Here is an 18822-nt window from a genome sequence, read left to right on the forward strand (position 1 = left end):
TACGTTTCTTGCAAGTCTCAATAGATGGTGCGTTACTAGACGATGGTATGTGCTTAACGTGACATTAGACGTGTAACCGGTGTCAGTAAGCGTGTTGCACAACGCCTACACGCAAGCAATATGGTACGCATAAACAATGTCATCCGCATAACCTGTGATGAAATCAAGAAGCAAAAAATAAAATGTACAGTAATTTCAAGTAAACCACTTTTTAACCTGGCCTGTTTTGACGCGAAACCTGTTCTAGCCCAACATCGTTTTAACCCAAAGGTCGTTTTGATCTGACCTCTTTCGACCTGAACCCATCGAAAACCGAACCAAGTTAACCATTTTTTGTATCGAGTTGTTCTGACCTTAATTTGTTACGACCCATGAGTGTAAATACCAGGTTTGACAAATACAATAAGCAATAAAATTTTAAAGTGAAGTGAACATTTATTTGTTTATTAATCACCATAATCATATCATAATAAATAATAATAAAAATAAAATTGGCATACGTACGTATAAAAAACAAAGTTGAATTGAGGAAGATTTGATATGTTATTGTTAGAAGAGAGGAGAGGAAAATAATATAATAACAATAAAAATTGTAAGTTGTCACACACACACACACTGCCAAGACTGCCACAAAGCCTTGGGCTTGGGTTTCAAATCTAAATCTCATTCCTTCTTGTTCTACTGTCGGTGACGGCGATCCATCGTTGCTCAAATTTTATTTAATTTCCTTTTCTTATAACCAATCAACCGGTAAGTCTATTTTTTGATTCCATCACAAACCCTAACTTTACTTATCACCTGCTGCTGCTGCTGCTGCTGCTGCTGCTGCTGCATTTAGATTATTATTATTATTATTATTATTAACTTGAGATTTCATTGTTGAACAGGTCAATACTCTTATAATTAATTAATATGCTGAAACCTTAATTAGCTTTCATTTCCTAACCCCAATTAACACCCCATACATACATACATACATTTGATTTCTATATCAATATCAGTTTGCTTAAACAGATCCTCCAGAATGTTCATTTCATGTTAATTTAGGTTTTCTTTCTTCAGATTGCATAATGACAGTCCCCAAACCAGACAAATCCGCCAAGGTCTTTGTGGCCGGCCACCGCGGACTTGTCGGTTCCGCTGTTGTATGCCGCCTGCGCACCCTCGGCTACACCAGCCTCATCCTCCGCACCCACTCCGAGCTTGACTTAACCAACCAGTCCGCCGTCAGAACCTTCTTTTCCATCGAGAGGCCCCACTACGTCATCCTCGCTGCGGCCAAGGTCGGCGGCATCCACGCCAACAGCACCTACCCCGCCGACTTCATCACCATCAACCTCCAGATTCAGACCAACGTCATCGACTCCGCCTACCGTTACGGCGTCAAGAAGCTCCTCTTTCTAGGCTCCTCTTGCATCTACCCCAAACACGCCCCCCAACCCATACCCGAATCCGCTTTGCTAACCGGCCCGCTAGAGCCCACCAACGAGTGGTACGCCGTTGCCAAAATAGCCGGAATCAAGATGTGCCAGGCGTATCGCCTGCAATACAACTGGGACGCCATTTCCGCCATGCCCACAAACCTGTACGGTCCCAATGACAATTTCCACCCCGAGAACTCGCACGTGTTGCCCGCTTTAATGAGAAGGTTTCACGAGGCTAAAGTCTCGGGGGTTAAAGAAGTGGTTGTGTGGGGTACAGGGTCACCGCTGCGTGAGTTTTTGCATGTTGATGACCTGGCAGATGCGGTTGTGTTTCTGTTGGAGAATTATTCGGGTTTAGAGCACGTGAATGTGGGAAGTGGGAAGGAGGTGTCGATTAAGGAGCTCGCGGAGTTGGTTAAAGAGGTCGTCGGGTTTGAAGGAGAGCTTGTTTGGGATAATACCAAGCCGGATGGGACGCCAAGGAAGCTTATGGATAGTTCGACGCTTGCTAAGTTGGGTTGGGAACCGAAGATTTCGCTTCGGGATGGTCTCGTTGGTACTTACAAATGGTATGTTACGACGCAATAAGTTTGCGTCTGTGTGTTGTTACCGGTGATAAGTTGTTTTCTGTTTTAAGGTTATTATATTTACCGTGCCTGTTGTGTGATTGTTATTTACTACTACATTTTAAGAGCTATACTATATTTTGGTGACTGTGGAATAATAATCAAGGAATTTATAAATGATGACCAAATATTCAATTCTGGATCTTTGTTTCTATAGCAGATTTTGGTATTTGCCCTGTTGCTATTAATTTTTTTTTTATTTTTATTTTTTGGTTTTGGATTTGTGTTACAGTGTTGAATACTTGTGAGATTCATTATGTTTCTCAAAGACTATCCAATGATGGAGAGTGCACAATTCATGATCAACATTACCAAATTATAGCCTCCCAAACTCGTTTCTTCGAATATGCAAATCATGCGTGTCAACTATCTCTCAGATTCAGTCCTTTTTACTAACAGGTGTTAACTTTTATGTTAAATGCTTGTGAAATTCTGTAAAAAGATTAAAAAAGGTAAAAAAAGTGATCATATAAAAGCCGAATTTCGAAACCCACTTACCAACATTTCATCACCCAACCCTAACCCCTCTTGTCGCCATTACTACTCAATCCGTATTTCTCATTTATATACAAAAGATTATGCTCTAACTTTTAAATGTAGACAAAACATAAAACTGAAAAAAAAAAAAGGGCTGGACTCATTTCAGATAAACACATTATAGCTGGAAGTTAGAACATACAAAATAAGTTGTTCAGTTTTATATATCAAAAGCATAACACCCAAGTGAGTGGAACCTTAAATTTTCAAAACACCAACTTCAAGTCTTGGTAATTGTGATTGATTTTGTTTGACCTGTGGATGTTTCCCTTGAAGGATCCCAACAGCATCCATAAATTTGTTGGGGCAATAAGCTCGAAATTTTAGGTGGAATATCTGTAGTTAAGTTCAATTTTATTTATTTATTTATTTTTTTTTTTTTACTTTGTACAAAGAATGAGAATCTATTCTATGTGGTAAAATCCTACGTTAAACAGGCAAATGATTTTCTTTATACGTAGACGAATCATCACAATATTTGAGATCAAACATTTCAAATACTTGTGTAAAAGTATGATAATTAAGTGTAACTGTTACCATTGTATCCGTGCAAACTTCACTTGAAAGTTGAAACTTCCTATCGGTTCGGTTTCAAACAGCCAACTCAGCATGCGACATCATATTTGAAACCAACCTACAAAAACATTTATTTATCCTCCAGCGGTTATTACTTGTTCTTGTTTCAACCGTCAAGTCATCACTTACTTTTTTACTTTATTTAATATAATTTTAAATAGATCAATATCAGAATGAATAAAATCAAACAAGTAGTTGACTTGAGTGGATATATAGAGAGAAAAAAAAACCTTTATGTCAAGGCTCATATTTCTCAGCATATCAATATACATTTTTCTAGAACGGCAACTCATAAATAATTTAATTAGTTTTGGCCTGAAATAAGTTTTTCTTTTGTCTTTTTAACTACAACAACATTTAAAACCAATACTATAAATCTATTCATTTTAATTTCATATAGGCATTGATAACTCTTATGAGCCATCTACAAATCACATTTAGATTGAAATAGTATGTTGGTACTCATGAAAGTTAATTAGGATAACACAGATCAATTACGAACACAACTTTTACTAGAAACAGACCAACGACGTTTCTATAAGAGACGAACTATCACAACATGTTTTAGTTACATTTCATGGTTATAACTATTAACAGTTATAACCGAGAGCCCATTTCTGCAAGACAGTTACTACCGACAACTCAATTGCCTCCAAACGAACGCACAAGCCAATGTACAACACACATATACATAATTCTAAGCACCATTAACTATTTCCTTTTAACACTTGTTAAACATAACACTAACTACAACAATAGAAAACAACATAAACTGACCCAAACAACAATACATTTCCAACAAAGGATGATTTAGTTTAAATCATTGACCAAATAAAGAATAGACTTTTGTGTTTATTAACAATTAACTAGTTTTTATTTTTGAAAAGATTACAAGTTTTTTGCTTGGCACAGTGGTCTAACTGCGTTTGTTTGGTTTGGAACATTTACTTGTACAAATTAAAACGAGGTTAAACATAAAGCATATCATGAGTTAAAGGACAATTTGGCAAGTGTTAGCGGCAACACCTTCACTCCGTTTGCTATATCTTCAGGCGAGGCGTACTCCTCCGGTTTATGACTGTAGCCTGCAAAATCAACAAAATAAATAAGCACACAACCTTGTATATATATAAAAAAAAGGAAATGATGATATTTATGGCTCGCTGTACCTTTATAACATGGAATAAATATCATTCCCATTGGTGCTTTTCTGCATAAAAAAATTTCAAACCACATTAATCTTAACTTAAAAGTTTAGAAAACAATTAATGACATTTTGTAGTAACAAACCTAGCCATAAAAAGAGAATCGTGATAAGCTCTGCTGATCATCTTTTTGTGAGTCAAACCCAAATCTCGAGCGGCGGATTCCATTGCTTTGATCACAGATTCATCGGAGAGGGCGGGCGGGTCCTGGTTCACAATTTTAAACTCCAAAAGCTCCACCCCTCGCCTCTTTGATATGCTCACAGCCGAATCGTGGATCTTTTCAATAACCGTGTTTCTTCGTTTTTCATCAATGTCCCGTGTGTCTGTAAGATAGATGTTCTTAAATTACATGTTTAAAATAATACAAAATGTTAACAAGATATTATACCTATTTCAATGTGTGATTTGCTAGGGATGCTGTTGATTGCTCCGGGATGCACCTCCAGTATACCTTCAAAGACGCATGCATGCGATTGATTTATTATACAAAAACAGGTATCAAAAGCCGCCGCGTTGGTTAGGTACGTTACACTAACGACACGAAACTCAAAAAATAAATTAGTAAATGCCATTGGTACTCGTATAACTTATAACAAAGCAAAAAACATATTTAAAACGATATGTATTCGGTTGGTAAAACCTGCTCGTTGTGGATGCAAGTCGTCACGAATATGGTCTATTGGTTAGGTTCGTGATGGTACCATTACTAAAGCCTACATTTGTGAACGCCCAAATACCAAAAATTAACATTTAAAAAATATAAATTAGAAAGGGCACCTGCACTAAACCCAAAAAAAAATTGTTTTCAGTTGGTAAAACTTGCTCGTCGCTGCTACAAGTTGTCGCAAATTCGATTAGGTTTGCGACGATACCGTAACTAAAGCCGTTTAATTTTCTGTTAAGTTTACGTAAAATGACCAAACTACCCTTTTGAGGGATTGTTTGTGTAATTAAGTCAAACCTAACATTTTTGAGGGACTATTTGTGTAAGATAAAAAATAATAAAATAGCTAATTTCTATATTATATTAATATATATGTGTGTAAGATAGTGGTGGGCCCCTTATTTGACCCAAATAGTCCTTCAAAAAAAGTGTTGGTAATCTACCCAAACTTAACAGATAAACTAACAGAAGTAAGCCTTAGACCCCAAGCTTGTTACTTGTAAACGTTACATGTTACTTTGCCCAAACCGCAAGGGCCATTATATAAGAGAAGAAAGGGGTTACCAACTGTCCCAACAGTGTCAATGGAACCAGATTCCAGAACATGTTTTTCCACAGCTAATGCCAACTCAGCAGCAGCCAGTCCCGCATCATTTCTGTTCCAAATCATTCCATTTACTCATTATTTGATTTTCTAAAAAAGTATATATGAAAGTTTTACTACCTTTGCGGCATTAAGACTGCGCCAGCGTGTCCTCCGTTTCCTCCAAAGTCAACTTTGATGCTTGCTGGTGCTGCAATAGCGGTCACAATACCGATAGAAATACCTTCATTTTCCAAAATAGGACCTTGTTCTATGTGCAGCTCTACAAAGGCTGAATAGCTTTTTTCATCTAAAAACACGTTGGAAAAATCCTCATTGTCTGCATAACCAGCAGACCTTGCAGCATCCAGAAATGATATATTGGCGTTATCTACTGTTTGTGTAAGCACCTTTGCAAGCGACACACTCCCAGCTAATAAACGGCTGAAATTTTCAAATGTAAGTAGTTACATGAATGCGCACAAAAGCAGTCAAAGTTATATTTCTAGTGTTCTCGGCTGGCAATTTCTGACATGGACCTGTTAACAAGACACGACATGGAGTTAAACATGTTTGGGTTTGGGTTATACAGGTTTCGTGTCTACGACTTGTTTATGAACCGATTAAAATCGTGTCCAAACAGGTTAAAACCTGCCTAACCCGGTTGAATTCATTTAAATATCTAATTATATAACCTTTTAAAATAATTACATATATTAACATAAATACATACCACAAACAAAAGTACAAAACCTAGCTTTTTGACATTTTGTTAGCTGCGTCGCAGAATTTATATTCTTATTGGGTTGGGTCATGTCATGTTACTGAACAAGTTAAGCTTCTCGTGTTAAACAGGCCCGTGTCGTGTTACATGTTTATTATGCAGGCACACGTTCGTGTTTGAGGAAATGACACGATTAGTTGATCGTGTCATGTTCGTATCGTGTACCTATGTTAATTGTGTCGTGTCTGACCCGTTTAGATATGTTTTGCCAGCCCTAGTTGTCAAAGTGAAATGGACATAGAGACCTACCTTCCCAAACAGCTGATTCCATATCGTGTAGGCTCTTCTGAGGTAAACATTATTATTTCCAACGATCTTTTAGGTTTAAATCCAGATCTGTACATTAAAAAACGTAACAACATAAAAATCAATACAAACTCAAAATTTTCTAAATGTATAATAATTTAATTTGTTACAAGTACCTCTTTAGTACGTTTATGGCTTCAATTGCACCCAACACACCAACGACTCCGTCATATTTCCCAGAGTATGGAATAGCATCAATGTGAGATCCCGTTGAAACCACAGGTGCATCCGGTTCACTTCCTTCCCTGCATACTATCAAAACTTAACCTTAGAAACTAAAATGGCAGACTCCACAAAGGTATACAAAACAAAAACTCACCAGCGACCAAATATGTTGCCGACGGCGTCCTCCCTCACAGAAAGACCGGCGCCTCCCATCAAGTTTTTGATAAACCTGCAAATACAACTTATGATTAAAAAAACAGTATGAAAAAAGTATAACAATTACCACATAAACAAAAATTAAGTAAGATATATGCAGATACAGTTGGAATGCTGGTTCAAGCATACCAATAGACAACAAATATAGTCTATGAAATACTTGGTTTGTATACCAGTTCATAGTCTATGTTACTGAAACCGGTTTATAATCCGACCCGAGTTGAAAAACATGCAAAAAATGGTATTTTTTCCCGTATCTGAACATTTTTTCTCCTAAAAACTAGGTTTTCAAATAAACCAGTAAGTACATACCTTCTTGCGACTACATCATTATGACTATACAAGATTCTTGTAACGGAAGGAGGCGGTGAATCGGAGAAACTTGAGAGTTGATCAATCTACCATGACATCAAACAAACATATGACTCATGCTGTTGCTTATTTGGTTATAAATTATCATCAGTTTACACTTTAGTAAGTTGAACCTAAAATCATCCAATTTGAGAATAATAAAGCTTATAACTTTGTAGTAAAATAATATATCCAGCTTTTGTGTGGACATTTTCAACATATAAGAAACTGATTTAACCAGAAATTGAAGCAAAATAATAATAATAATAATAATAATAATAAAAAGCAAAAAGCAACCTGTTTTTGAAGATTGAAAGAATCGAGTGAAATGGATTGAAAATGGTGAGGAGAAGGGTTGGGGTATCCAGAGAAATCTTGCATTCTTGTGATTGTTTCATCACCATCATCTTCAACATTATTATTATTATTATTATTTTGTATGCAATTGCAAGTGATGAACAAGGTGAAGAGAACAAGTGTGAGACGGAATCTGGCAGCCATTATTATTATTATTGTTGTTGATGATTTGATTTTGTTCGGGGGTTTATAATAACTAATAATAAGAATAATAATACAGTGTTAACGTGGGGTTAGTCAGATATCCACCCACGAGTGACTCGTTAGCGGATAGATAGATGACAAACAAAACCAGCTTTTGTACTATTAAAACTACTTAATAATTAATTAATTCTCACACTTTATCATCAATCACTTGCTACTCACCACCAAGACTTAGATGGTCTTAGAGCTAATCACAATACACAACGGCTAGTTTTTGAGCTAATCACAATTCAAGATTTTTTGAGGAGCGACAGCCAAGACAAAAGGGAATCGCGATTGCACTTTGAGCCAATGACAAGGTGTCGGCATTGTACCTCCTGATTACAACCGTCCACATCCGCCATTTGTCACAACCAACCGGATACCTCGTACGTGCTCTCCCATGATAATAGAATGTTCTCCTAATAGTAACAGCAGATCAATCCTTCTATACCTCACCGACTATAATTTATAAATGTCTGACTTGGACCAACCGTTCAAGGATTCTCTCTTATACTCTCACTATCATTTACTCCACACTCAAATATTGATTATCATATTGGAGGATGATTACAAAAAGAATCCCACCCCCATTTTCCCCTTCTTGTAACGAGCTCATGGTGCTTTGGTTTTGCAGGTTGAATGGAATAGAACTTTTAAAGACCAGATTTAACCTTAACACAGTTGAGACTTAGGCTTTAACTCTTGGGTTAAACCTGTGTGTTCTTCGATAATATACGTATTTAACAAGCAATATATGAAACACATACTCTAAGTAATACAATATCTAAAGCTAAACTCTCGAAGACCTTTTAACTTTTCAATCAGGTAACATCCCAATCTGAAAAAGGGTTTACGTATCAATATTAAAAAGAGAGAACTTCACTTTTGGTTCTCATGATTTCTTAAAATTATAATTTTTTGTCAAATAGTTCATTTATGACTTTTATGCTATAATACTTTCATTTGACTACCAATTTTAGTCAAACTTATTTTTGTCATCCACCAACTTCTAGTTAGTACAACTTTGAGGGACATTTTCAAATGCTTTTAATTATATAATGCCATATTGTCGAAAGCAATATGGTCACGAGCCGAGCTCGAATTTAAAAGGAAAAAGATATCGAGATCTGTATATGTTAAGCGAGTCTAGTCAAGCTCAGGCTTGGCTCGTTTTGCACCCTTATACATTTTTATTAGGCCACAACAAAAGTGTATTTAAAAAAAGAAGCTAAATGATACAATGTGTTAAAGCTATTTAATAATGTATCTTTTAAAAAACCTCTTGTCTTTATACAGAAATTAATAATACTCCGAATCGGTTGTTAGAATGAAATTGAGCGAAGAAATACAAAGAGAGCAGTAAAGTGAACGGGTGGGTCGGCTCCTGTTGAAATTGAAGGAAGGTTTTATTTCTTTTTTCATCATCATTTTCATTTTATTATTTATTATTGTACAATTAACACTAAGCCTCTGCACACCAGATCCCTAATTTCAATGTATTTTGTATCCTTCGAGTTTCAATTATCGAGTTCGAGCGGGCTTCATGATTATTATTTTGACAATTTAATGTTTATATTTATCTAATAAGTATTATTATGGTATGTAACCTTATGTTACACAAGAAATTATAATTAAAATAATTATAATAATAAATATATTAACACTGTTGTAGAACTCGTTAGGCAGGCATTAGTCGAGTGGTGGGGCAGGGATTAACGATTAATCGGATTAGAATTTACATGTAATTTTTCAAATATACATATATATAAAATTTTCAGTTCGAACAAAAAGCGATTAAAAGGTGCCTAGTCAGTGAGGTACCGACTAGGCAGGATTTATACAACTACGAATATATATTAAATAATAAATAATAAGAAAGCCGAGCTTGAAAACTACTCATGAGCCAAGCTTGAGCGCTCTGTAAGTTAAGCGAGCCTAGTCAAGCTTGGGCTTGGCTCGTTTACACCCCTAGAGCATCATTTAGATATTCATACAATTGTAGGAAATATTTGATTTAGGAAGTTCTTTTGGAAGGTGAATGTGAGTCCAAAACAAAATACAACCAAATCACATTTTTTTTAAAACGACCAACAAAGCCCCGCCGCGCTCATTGGCAAAAGACCACCAACGCCTGCTAATGCAGACATCCCGGCCCACCACTAATTCTAGGAGAAACCCACCGCCCGAAGGTCTGGTAAAGCCCCTGGCTCGTGCGCAACATTTTGTCACGAACGAACTCGAACCGGTTATACTCACCGGGGGTACCACTAGAGCACTGCTCGTTTGAGTTTTGACTAGAACGAAATCACATAACCTTAGATTTTAAAGTTTTTGCTATTATTATTATTATCACAAGTTTGCTGCAAGTTATTGTACATTGCATTCTCATCAAGACCTTTTAATGGTGCAGCGACAAAACAATGCACAAGTCAGGTGTTCTGGGCTTTAAAATTGGCCAACGGGCTGAAATGAGAACATTTGAGGACGGATATCGTAGTGCTTGGTTCAACTGCAAGGTACCTTTCATCCACTCAACCCAATCATATTCATTTGTAGAGTTCTGTTTAGAGTTCTACATCCGTGTGATAAATAGTTTGAAAAACTTGTATTTGTAGGAAAGATATGTATTTTGAGTGATATATTCTGACAAAATACGTTATGAAACACACGTTATTAGGTTTTTTTTTTTCACTTAAACTATGTATGACTTTATCAGTTTATTGTGAATAATAATGTAAATGTTATCCATTTAGCTTTCAAGCCTGTTAAGAGGTTAAATAAAATAACAAAATTCCAAACAGAGAATCAGGAAGAAAATTCTTATTTATCTTCTCTTTTGCCATGTTCAACAGATTCTCGATATGAAAAAGAACGAGATTTTGCTGGAGTACTTTAATTATGAGGATGAAAGTGAGTCGAGTAAACTATCTGTATCATGTATATGAAGCAATGTTGATATTAATGCTGCAACTTATTTATAAAGGCATTCATTTGAGTTACTTATAGTGTGAATGTTTTCTCAGAGCCAAGTTGGGTGAAGATATACCAAAAGCCTCCGTATGGCAGGAAGTCAAAATATCTACTGATGGTGCGGCCTCCATACCCTGCAACGTACCGCAAAGATAACATGCCACCTGCCAACTCACTTACAGACACATGTGTTGTCATTAATGGTCCATGGAAAGTTGGGAATTTGGTAGATTGGTTTTCTGATGATTGTTACTGGACTTCAACGATTATCAAAGTATTGAGTGATGACAAGGTTCAGGTAGTTATACTTGCCATACTTATCTTTATGTGTAATTTCTCAAGTTCTGATATGTGTAATTTGTGTAGATTGAGTTGCCCGAGTATCCAGTAGGAGAAAGGAAAAATGAGGAAGAGGGGAGGCATTTAGCTTTGTGTAAGGATTTACGCCCGTCCTTAGACTGGTCTAAAACTAAAGGCTGGACATTTCCTGTCAAGGTACCTTTTTATTCCTTATTTATTTTATTTTTTTTAACCATTTTATCAGAAGCGATCAAGGCGCAAGTTTTAGGTGAAGCGCTTGTTTTCCGCTTCTTAACGGTGAAGGCGCAAATCATAGTAAATATATTAAAGACTGGATGCGTGTGTTTGTAGTTATTAGTAGCTTTCTTTGTCTAATCGTGTCTTAGTTGTTAGGCCTTTATTTGTTAGTTGTCCGCACTCCACATTTCTTCGATATTTTTATATTTACTAAGTTGTCCAATAATCGAGTCTTGATCAGTTGAATAACAGAGTAGGATTAAGAGTTAAGACACTTGTTAGGCCCTATTTATTTATTTATTTATTTATTTATCTAGCGCTAGAAAAGTTATGTTATCTCTGCCCGTGTGTGTGGAGTGTTAATGCAGATCAGGTTATTCAGTTGCTCCAAAAATTATTAAACCTGCATCTGAAGTATATCATCCCTTTTGGATTTCACTTATATTTGCAATTATATTTCACTACATGCAGGCAGGTCAGCTTCCATGTGACGCACATCTACTTTTTCAAACAACAAAAGGTTGTCTTTGTGATTTTAATATTAACTTTGTTGGTAGTTGGTAATAATATATAGTTGATGAAAATGTACATATGTTTTAGGCACGGACGTGGAAGTTGAGCACGCGGTAGCTGAAGGAGATAGAGATACATGTACAGATACATATACAGATACAGATAGAGATAGATATAGTGAGAAGAATGAAGATGCGGAAGTTGAGCATGCAGTAGCTGTTGTCAATGCATCTTCCACCACTGGTATACCAGCTGAGGGAGATAGAGATAACATTAGTGAGCAAAATGAAAATGTGAAATTGGACTGCGGTTTGGTGGAATCTTCTGAGAGCGTTTCAAGTTTGCGTGTGGAGAAGAGAAAAGCACCAGAACTAGAAGCTGCAGCAGAAGACGAGGAGGTTGGAAAGAGGAAAGTGTCAACAGAAGCACTGGCTGAGGAGGTTGAGAAACAGGAGTTGAATATAACGCGTGAAAACACGCTAGAAGCAGCAGTGCTTGATCTTGAGGGAATGGTCAACAAAATCAACTGGATGCAGAGATTGCTACAATCACCTGCTACAACAACTACATCATCTTGGAAGTTTGCTTAAGATGAACTTGTTAGTTTATGTTAGTAGAATAACAAGTTGAGGGTAATAAATGTCATGTTAGAATACTTAGAGGGCAGTTTGGTATCTTGTAACTAATTACTAGAGTTTGGTTGATGTGCTAGACGTTATGGCATTGATGACACACAAGTGCATTTCTTGATTTATTGCATGTAAAATCAACATTAACAAAAGTGGAATCCATATAAAATGTCAGGGACCTCTATTGAAAAAAAAAAATGAAGATAATCTAGAGGTGCTTTCTGAGCAAGTAAAACCTAGTTTTTTTTTTCTTTCTAATGGCAACTCTCGTTAAACAAAGACAAGCTAGCAAAACACTAGTGAACAACAAACAAAACCATTAAAAAGAAAAAAATACACCAATATTTTGAATATGGCAATTTAAACCTAGTTTCATTCTCTGCAATTTTCTCATTAGTGGGTTGCCTTCGCCACCATCACGTTGGCCACTCACTTGTATGTAAAGCATTGTTAAATTAATCATCATCATTCACATGCACGAAAACACGACTTGTTTTATAAAAAGCTAACCTTTTTATGCATGACGCCCATAATGCCTTAGATAAATGATCTAAATGACATCTTAATCATCAAATATCGTTTTAGATTAAGTTTTATATATACAATATCCTACAGAAATGTAATGGCTTAAGGTTAGGATTCTAACCTTTAAATTCATGGTTGTCACATGTATGCATGAGTGTATGTATGGTATGTGTATCAGTGTATGTGTATACATATTTGGAATGTGTGTATGTTTGTATGCATGGTATATGTATGTGTCTATGGTATGTGTGTATATGTATGGTACGTGTATGTATGTATGTGTGTAGTATGGTATATGTATGCGTATGTGTGTACGTATGGTATGTGTGTGTGTATGGTATGGTGTGTGTATGTGTATATGTATTTAATTCTCAGATAAATTTTTAATGTAAATTAATATTTTATTATAAACAAGTCTTTCGCTAAATAGACCTGTAACATTATATTTTGACACCTCTTGCTGAACTAGGTGGTGAGACGGACCATGCTCCATCTCATCCTTTGTAGGCGGATAAGACACCCCCATCTCAAAATGGTAGGCGTTTGTGACACGCCGTCACGAAAGAAAACTTAATATCCCGGTTATGTTTGATGCAGACCGTAACAAAATGAGACGGTTCGTCTCATTTGAAATTTGAAAAACGAAAGATGGGACCCTGGACTTTAGATTTGGGAAAATGGCCAATTGGTCCCTCAATTTTAAAGTTGGCAAAATGACACGAAAGTTTTAGGAATGTTACACATGACTTAAATGATTTAATTGACCTTAAATATGAAACGATGAGCGAATGAGTCCACAAGTTAACAGACTGAAGAGCATTTTCGAGACATTGAAATAAAGCAAACTCAAAGGGGAAGTCGCTGGAATCACCATTTTGCTTATCTTATGAATCAAGGTCTTACTTATGATCAACTCAACCACAATCAATATGATTTGATGGAGAAGGCTCAACAAGTACTTAGAGAAGAATTTTTTCGTTAAAGTTGAAAAAGAGAAATCTAAAATAGTTGAGAGATTTAGAAAGAAAAAGAGAACGATTTAATGAAGATTTCTGAATATAAAAATACTTTGAAGAAAGTGGACGAAATGACAAAGAAAAAGGAGATAAAAGGACGAGAATAGAGGCTCAAGGGGAAATGAGAGTCTAAGGTAGCGTTTGGTACGCTCGAATGGGAGACGGAATGGAATGGACAATTGTTAGAAAATGGAAAAAAGTTGTTTGGTTGGTCAATGCCTCAATGGAATGGAATCACCCATTACCATGTCCATTCCATTTCCCGTAAAACACCTCAAATCTATTCTATTCATCATCCTTGTTTTTTTATTTTTCATTTCACCATTCTTTCACACTATATCACCTCCAACACCCTCCCACCACCACCACCAGTGGCGTAGCCACCCTTTGAGTAGGGGGTCGGCCGACCCCTGCGAAATTTTTTTTACTAGTATATATATGTTAAAATCCCGACCGACCCCTGTATAATTTTGACCCCGACCCCTGTGTAATCTCGAGAAAGGCACAACGACCCTGTTGGAATTTCGAGAACAACTTTATGAAATTTGAGACCGACCAAAATAACTTTTTTGTTACATATTTACAACTTATAATTATATAAATGTTTATTAATAATACAATAACTAAATTTGAGTTTAATAGGAAACAATTTAAATACAAGTTTAAGCTCAAATGCGCAATTAACCTATGCTCAATTTTTAAGCACAAGTCTCAAACTCCCAACTTAATCTACATTTAAGCTAATTAAAAAAAATTGAGTATAATGGCGGAAGTAACAGGTCAGGTAAATTTAATGGATTAAGTGTTCTAATATAAAAAAATGTTCGGCTATACATTATTTTGCTCATTTACTTCATTTGCATTGGTGTATTGTTTATTCGTTAATTGAAGTTAGCTCTCGTATCATTATTACTCATTGCAACCGTATGCGTTGAAATTTGCTTTTCGGCGATGGAGTACGTGAAGTCCGATTTGCGTAATCATATGGGTGATGAGAGTTTAAACGATGATTTTATTTATTTCATTAAAAAAAACCTGCTTATAAATGTCATATTAGATGATGTTTTGGTTAGATCTCAGAAAATAAAAGTCCGTATAGAACAAAACTAGATATATTTTTCAATAATTATGCATTTATAATGAAGTTCTCGTACTTCTTTTTTTTGTTATATAATGTTTTGTTTGATTATCATTTTTTTTATATATATGACCGACGCAATTCGACCCAATCCGATGGTCGAACCGGACAAAAAAAAATTTTATATAGCGATGGTTAACTGTGTACGAATACAAAAATTTCCGACCCTTGTGAGAAAATTTCCCGGATCCGCCATTGACCACCACCCAATGCACTCTCATCACCATCATCAACCCACCACCACCACCTACCATCACCGTCATCGCCAACCACCCACCACCGTCATCAACCCGCCACCACCACCTACCACCACCGCCACAAACCATCACTCTTGGTCATTACCACCATTGCTCGCCGCCCACCACCACCTAACATCACCGCCACCACCAACCACCCACTACCGTCATCAACCCGCCACCTTCCACCACGCAGCAACCATTGCTCATGCTTATTACCACCATTGCTCGCCGCCCACTACTACCTGCCACCACCCGCTGCCCAACACCACCACCCTCCGCCCACTACCCTCCGCCCACTACCACCCGCTACCCACCACCACCTATCCACCTACCGCCGCCAACCATCATCCCATCTCCCGTCTATTGCCAACGCCGCTCACCACCGCCACCACCACCTATCCACCCATCGCCACCAACCATCACTCCCAGCTCCCGCCCATCGCCACCACAACCACCAACCACCACCAACCTCCGCCCACCACCACCTATCCACCCATCGCCACCAACCATAATTCCCAGCTCCCGTCCATTACCACCACCACCATTACTACGCGTAGTCCACCACCACCATTTTTATTTTATTCAGGCTTTTATTAGCAAACCAACAACACAAATTAATAATTCATTTCATTTCCACATGGTAACCAAACATCTTAATGAATGGTAATTGTTCATTTCATTACCTCGTCCATTCCATTCCTTTGTTCATTTTATTTCATTACCCAATATCAAACAGACCCCAAATGTAACATCACGTAAATTTCGAGCCAAAAATGTCAAACTTTCAAAGTCAAGGGACCAATATTGCCAAATTCAAAACTCCAAAGTTAAAAATGAAAATTATGTTTTCTTGTCCTCTCGCGATACACGATGAGACAAAGGACGAGCTCATCGCGTACCGCGACGGGCTTAGTCAAATTGTTTCTAGAAGAGTCAATGGCGATACGTGATCATCAAAGACCAACGTCATCGCGTATCGCGATGACGTGGTCTGACACCTCTGGCACAAGAACTGCCACGTGTCCACACGTGGCACACCATCCGCCACGTGTCCCGACACGTGGCCACACTTGGCACGTTGTCTGCCACGTGTCAACACGTGGCACATCGTCTGCCACGCCACGTGGCTGACCTACATGGTGACTGGTCTGACCTACGTCGCGATACGCGACGGGTGCCCAGGAGGCCATTGCGTATCGCGACGGGCTTCCAGATTTTATCTATAAATAGCAAGACCGGGATCTTCAATTCTCACACTCAAAATCTGTACCCCCTCTCTCTCTAACATCTCACTCGAATTTCATAATCATTCCATCAATCCATCTCGAAAAGTGTGTCCCGATCCATCGTTTCCCGTGCCATTGCTTCCTCGAAGTTTGTGCTATCTTCCACCGACGTATCAACCAAGAAGGAGTTTGCTGTTCCTCGACATCATGATGATTAGTATTGGAAAGCGTGTCGACGAGTGGTGAAAGTTTTTGTGACATTCGTCAATTTCGGGTCTCGTTTGTATTCATTTTTGTATTCGTTTATCATGTAAACCGACCCATTTTGTAAACCAAAGCTTATGATATAATCAAAATGATGGATTTTATGTTAAAATATTGTTTTACACTTGTTGGGTCTTAAAAACATTCTTTTTGGTCCTTAAAACTCCATAAAATGACTTAAACCAAACTTTGGGGACTATTATTGTCATTTACCAAAAACTTGTTTGATCATTTCAACCATCACATGCATCTTTACCCTATTTGTATGAACAATACTCTTACCATTATAAAAGCAAGGCTCCATACACCATTTTGGTTGTTCATCTTCTCCAAAATCTCTCTCAAATCCAAGTATTCATCTTCAACATTTTGTTATTTTGATTTCTTAAGGTCAACTAACTATAGTCTTTCATTTTAACTTGTTCATCTAATATTACTAACACTTGAATATGGTGGTACAACATATATATAATACACACCCCTTGTTTCCTTTATCTGTTACTTCACCAACTCCGGTTGGTTAAGTTTCGAATGTCATAAGGCAAGGCTTCATGGAGGACTTCGTGTTCTTCATATATATATATACACACATAACTTATTATACATATTACTTATGACTAACTTCTAACCCTTTTAGTTTGTTCATCTTATTTACAAGTTCCATGGTGTGGGTTTGTATAAGACTAACCTTGGTTTAACCGAAACTAGTCCAAACCGGAAACCGAACTTTTGTTTACTAGTTTTGTTAAAAAAGTTGTTTAAACATGTTTATTGCTAAATTTGAGTTTCAAAAATCATTTTTACAATTTCTTTGATATTAAGCATATGGAATCCATCTATAAACTCGTTGGGAGATGGAAACCGAACTAAACCGAAACTTTTGCTTAAAAGACTTGTAGTTAACTTTTTAGTTGTAAAATTTAAGTTTTCTTCATTTATAAACCAATATACAAGTTCTATGATATTTGGGCATGTAGAAACCATCTATGAACTATTTGTGAGATGGAGACCGAACCAAACCGAACTATACCGACTTTTACTCGCTTAAGACACACAAGTGTGTTTTTAGCTATCAAGACTTGTATATTTCTTTAAATATAGTTTACAAACTGATTTTAATTATTTTCTTAAGTACTTGGAATTGTTGGATCCAACTTGATCTCATCACATAGTTTGGACCGAAAAAACCGAACACTCGCTTAACGTGCGTTGTTAGTTCTAAACAATAGATCTACATAATTGGTTAAGTGTTAGTATATTTTCATGAGTTATCTCATAACAATTAATATGTTGGAAAGTTGACTTTGGGTTTGACCATTTGTCAAGACCCGAATCGACAACCCGAACACTCGTTAAAAACCCGTTTTAGTATCTTTGTCCCAAAGGAACTTGCATTTTAGCATTTAACCCACCTTATTACTTAACATTGGTTAAGTAAATATTAAGGTTAGATACTTTAACCCGGTTTCGAGCAAACTTACATTTTTAAAGGATTGTTATTATAAATTCTTAAATAGTTACATTTTAAACCTTGAACTTTAATTGTTTACTTTTTGCAACAATTATTTTATTTAAAGATCTTCAAGACAACCATTATAAATCCAAGATTTTATTGTCATTTAGGCCTTGCTCGTTAAACTTCATCCATCCGGTTATTCATCTTTTACCGATCAAGTTTTATACTTGAACGTGAGTAACTTCATACCCCGTTTTCTATCTTTTGTTTTGGGGTGACATTTCATACTTATTCAAATCAAATGCTTTATACTTGAGTCTTAAACC

At 36.7% G+C, this 18822-nt stretch overlaps 2 protein-coding genes and 1 pseudogene across 2 annotated transcripts; 2 read left to right on the plus strand and 1 right to left on the minus strand.

The window, feature by feature from the left end:
• Positions 1–1052: 1052 nt before the first annotated feature.
• On the plus strand, positions 1053–2761 carry LOC143591354 (putative GDP-L-fucose synthase 2 pseudogene; annotated as a pseudogene).
• A 921-nt stretch (positions 2762–3682) lies between these two features.
• On the minus strand, positions 3683–7949 carry LOC143591353 (ureidoglycolate hydrolase-like). The gene is made up of 11 exons (XM_077071584.1): positions 7738–7949; positions 7402–7487; positions 7028–7102; positions 6825–6953; positions 6652–6738; positions 5760–6062; positions 5600–5691; positions 4760–4822; positions 4454–4694; positions 4333–4373; positions 3683–4248 (listed from the first exon to the last, which is right to left on the minus strand). The coding sequence occupies exons 1-11, from the start codon at positions 7939–7941 to the stop codon at positions 4148–4150; spliced, it is 1422 nt and encodes a 473-aa protein (XP_076927699.1). The 5' UTR covers positions 7942–7949; the 3' UTR covers positions 3683–4147.
• Positions 7950–9302: 1353 nt separating this feature from the next.
• On the plus strand, positions 9303–12786 carry LOC143591356 (uncharacterized). Its single transcript, XM_077071585.1, has 7 exons — positions 9303–9386; positions 10394–10499; positions 10836–10893; positions 11007–11251; positions 11320–11448; positions 11962–12010; positions 12091–12786. The coding sequence occupies exons 2-7, from the start codon at positions 10404–10406 to the stop codon at positions 12591–12593; spliced, it is 1080 nt and encodes a 359-aa protein (XP_076927700.1). The 5' UTR covers positions 9303–9386; positions 10394–10403; the 3' UTR covers positions 12594–12786.
• The last annotated feature ends 6036 nt before the right edge of the window (positions 12787–18822 follow it).

The sequence above is a fragment of the Bidens hawaiensis genome, unplaced genomic scaffold (genome assembly GCF_021521415.1).
Source record: "Bidens hawaiensis isolate Kalapana, Puna unplaced genomic scaffold, B.hawaiensis_p1.1 tig00039582_1, whole genome shotgun sequence".
NCBI classification, from domain to species: domain Eukaryota; kingdom Viridiplantae; phylum Streptophyta; class Magnoliopsida; order Asterales; family Asteraceae; genus Bidens; species Bidens hawaiensis.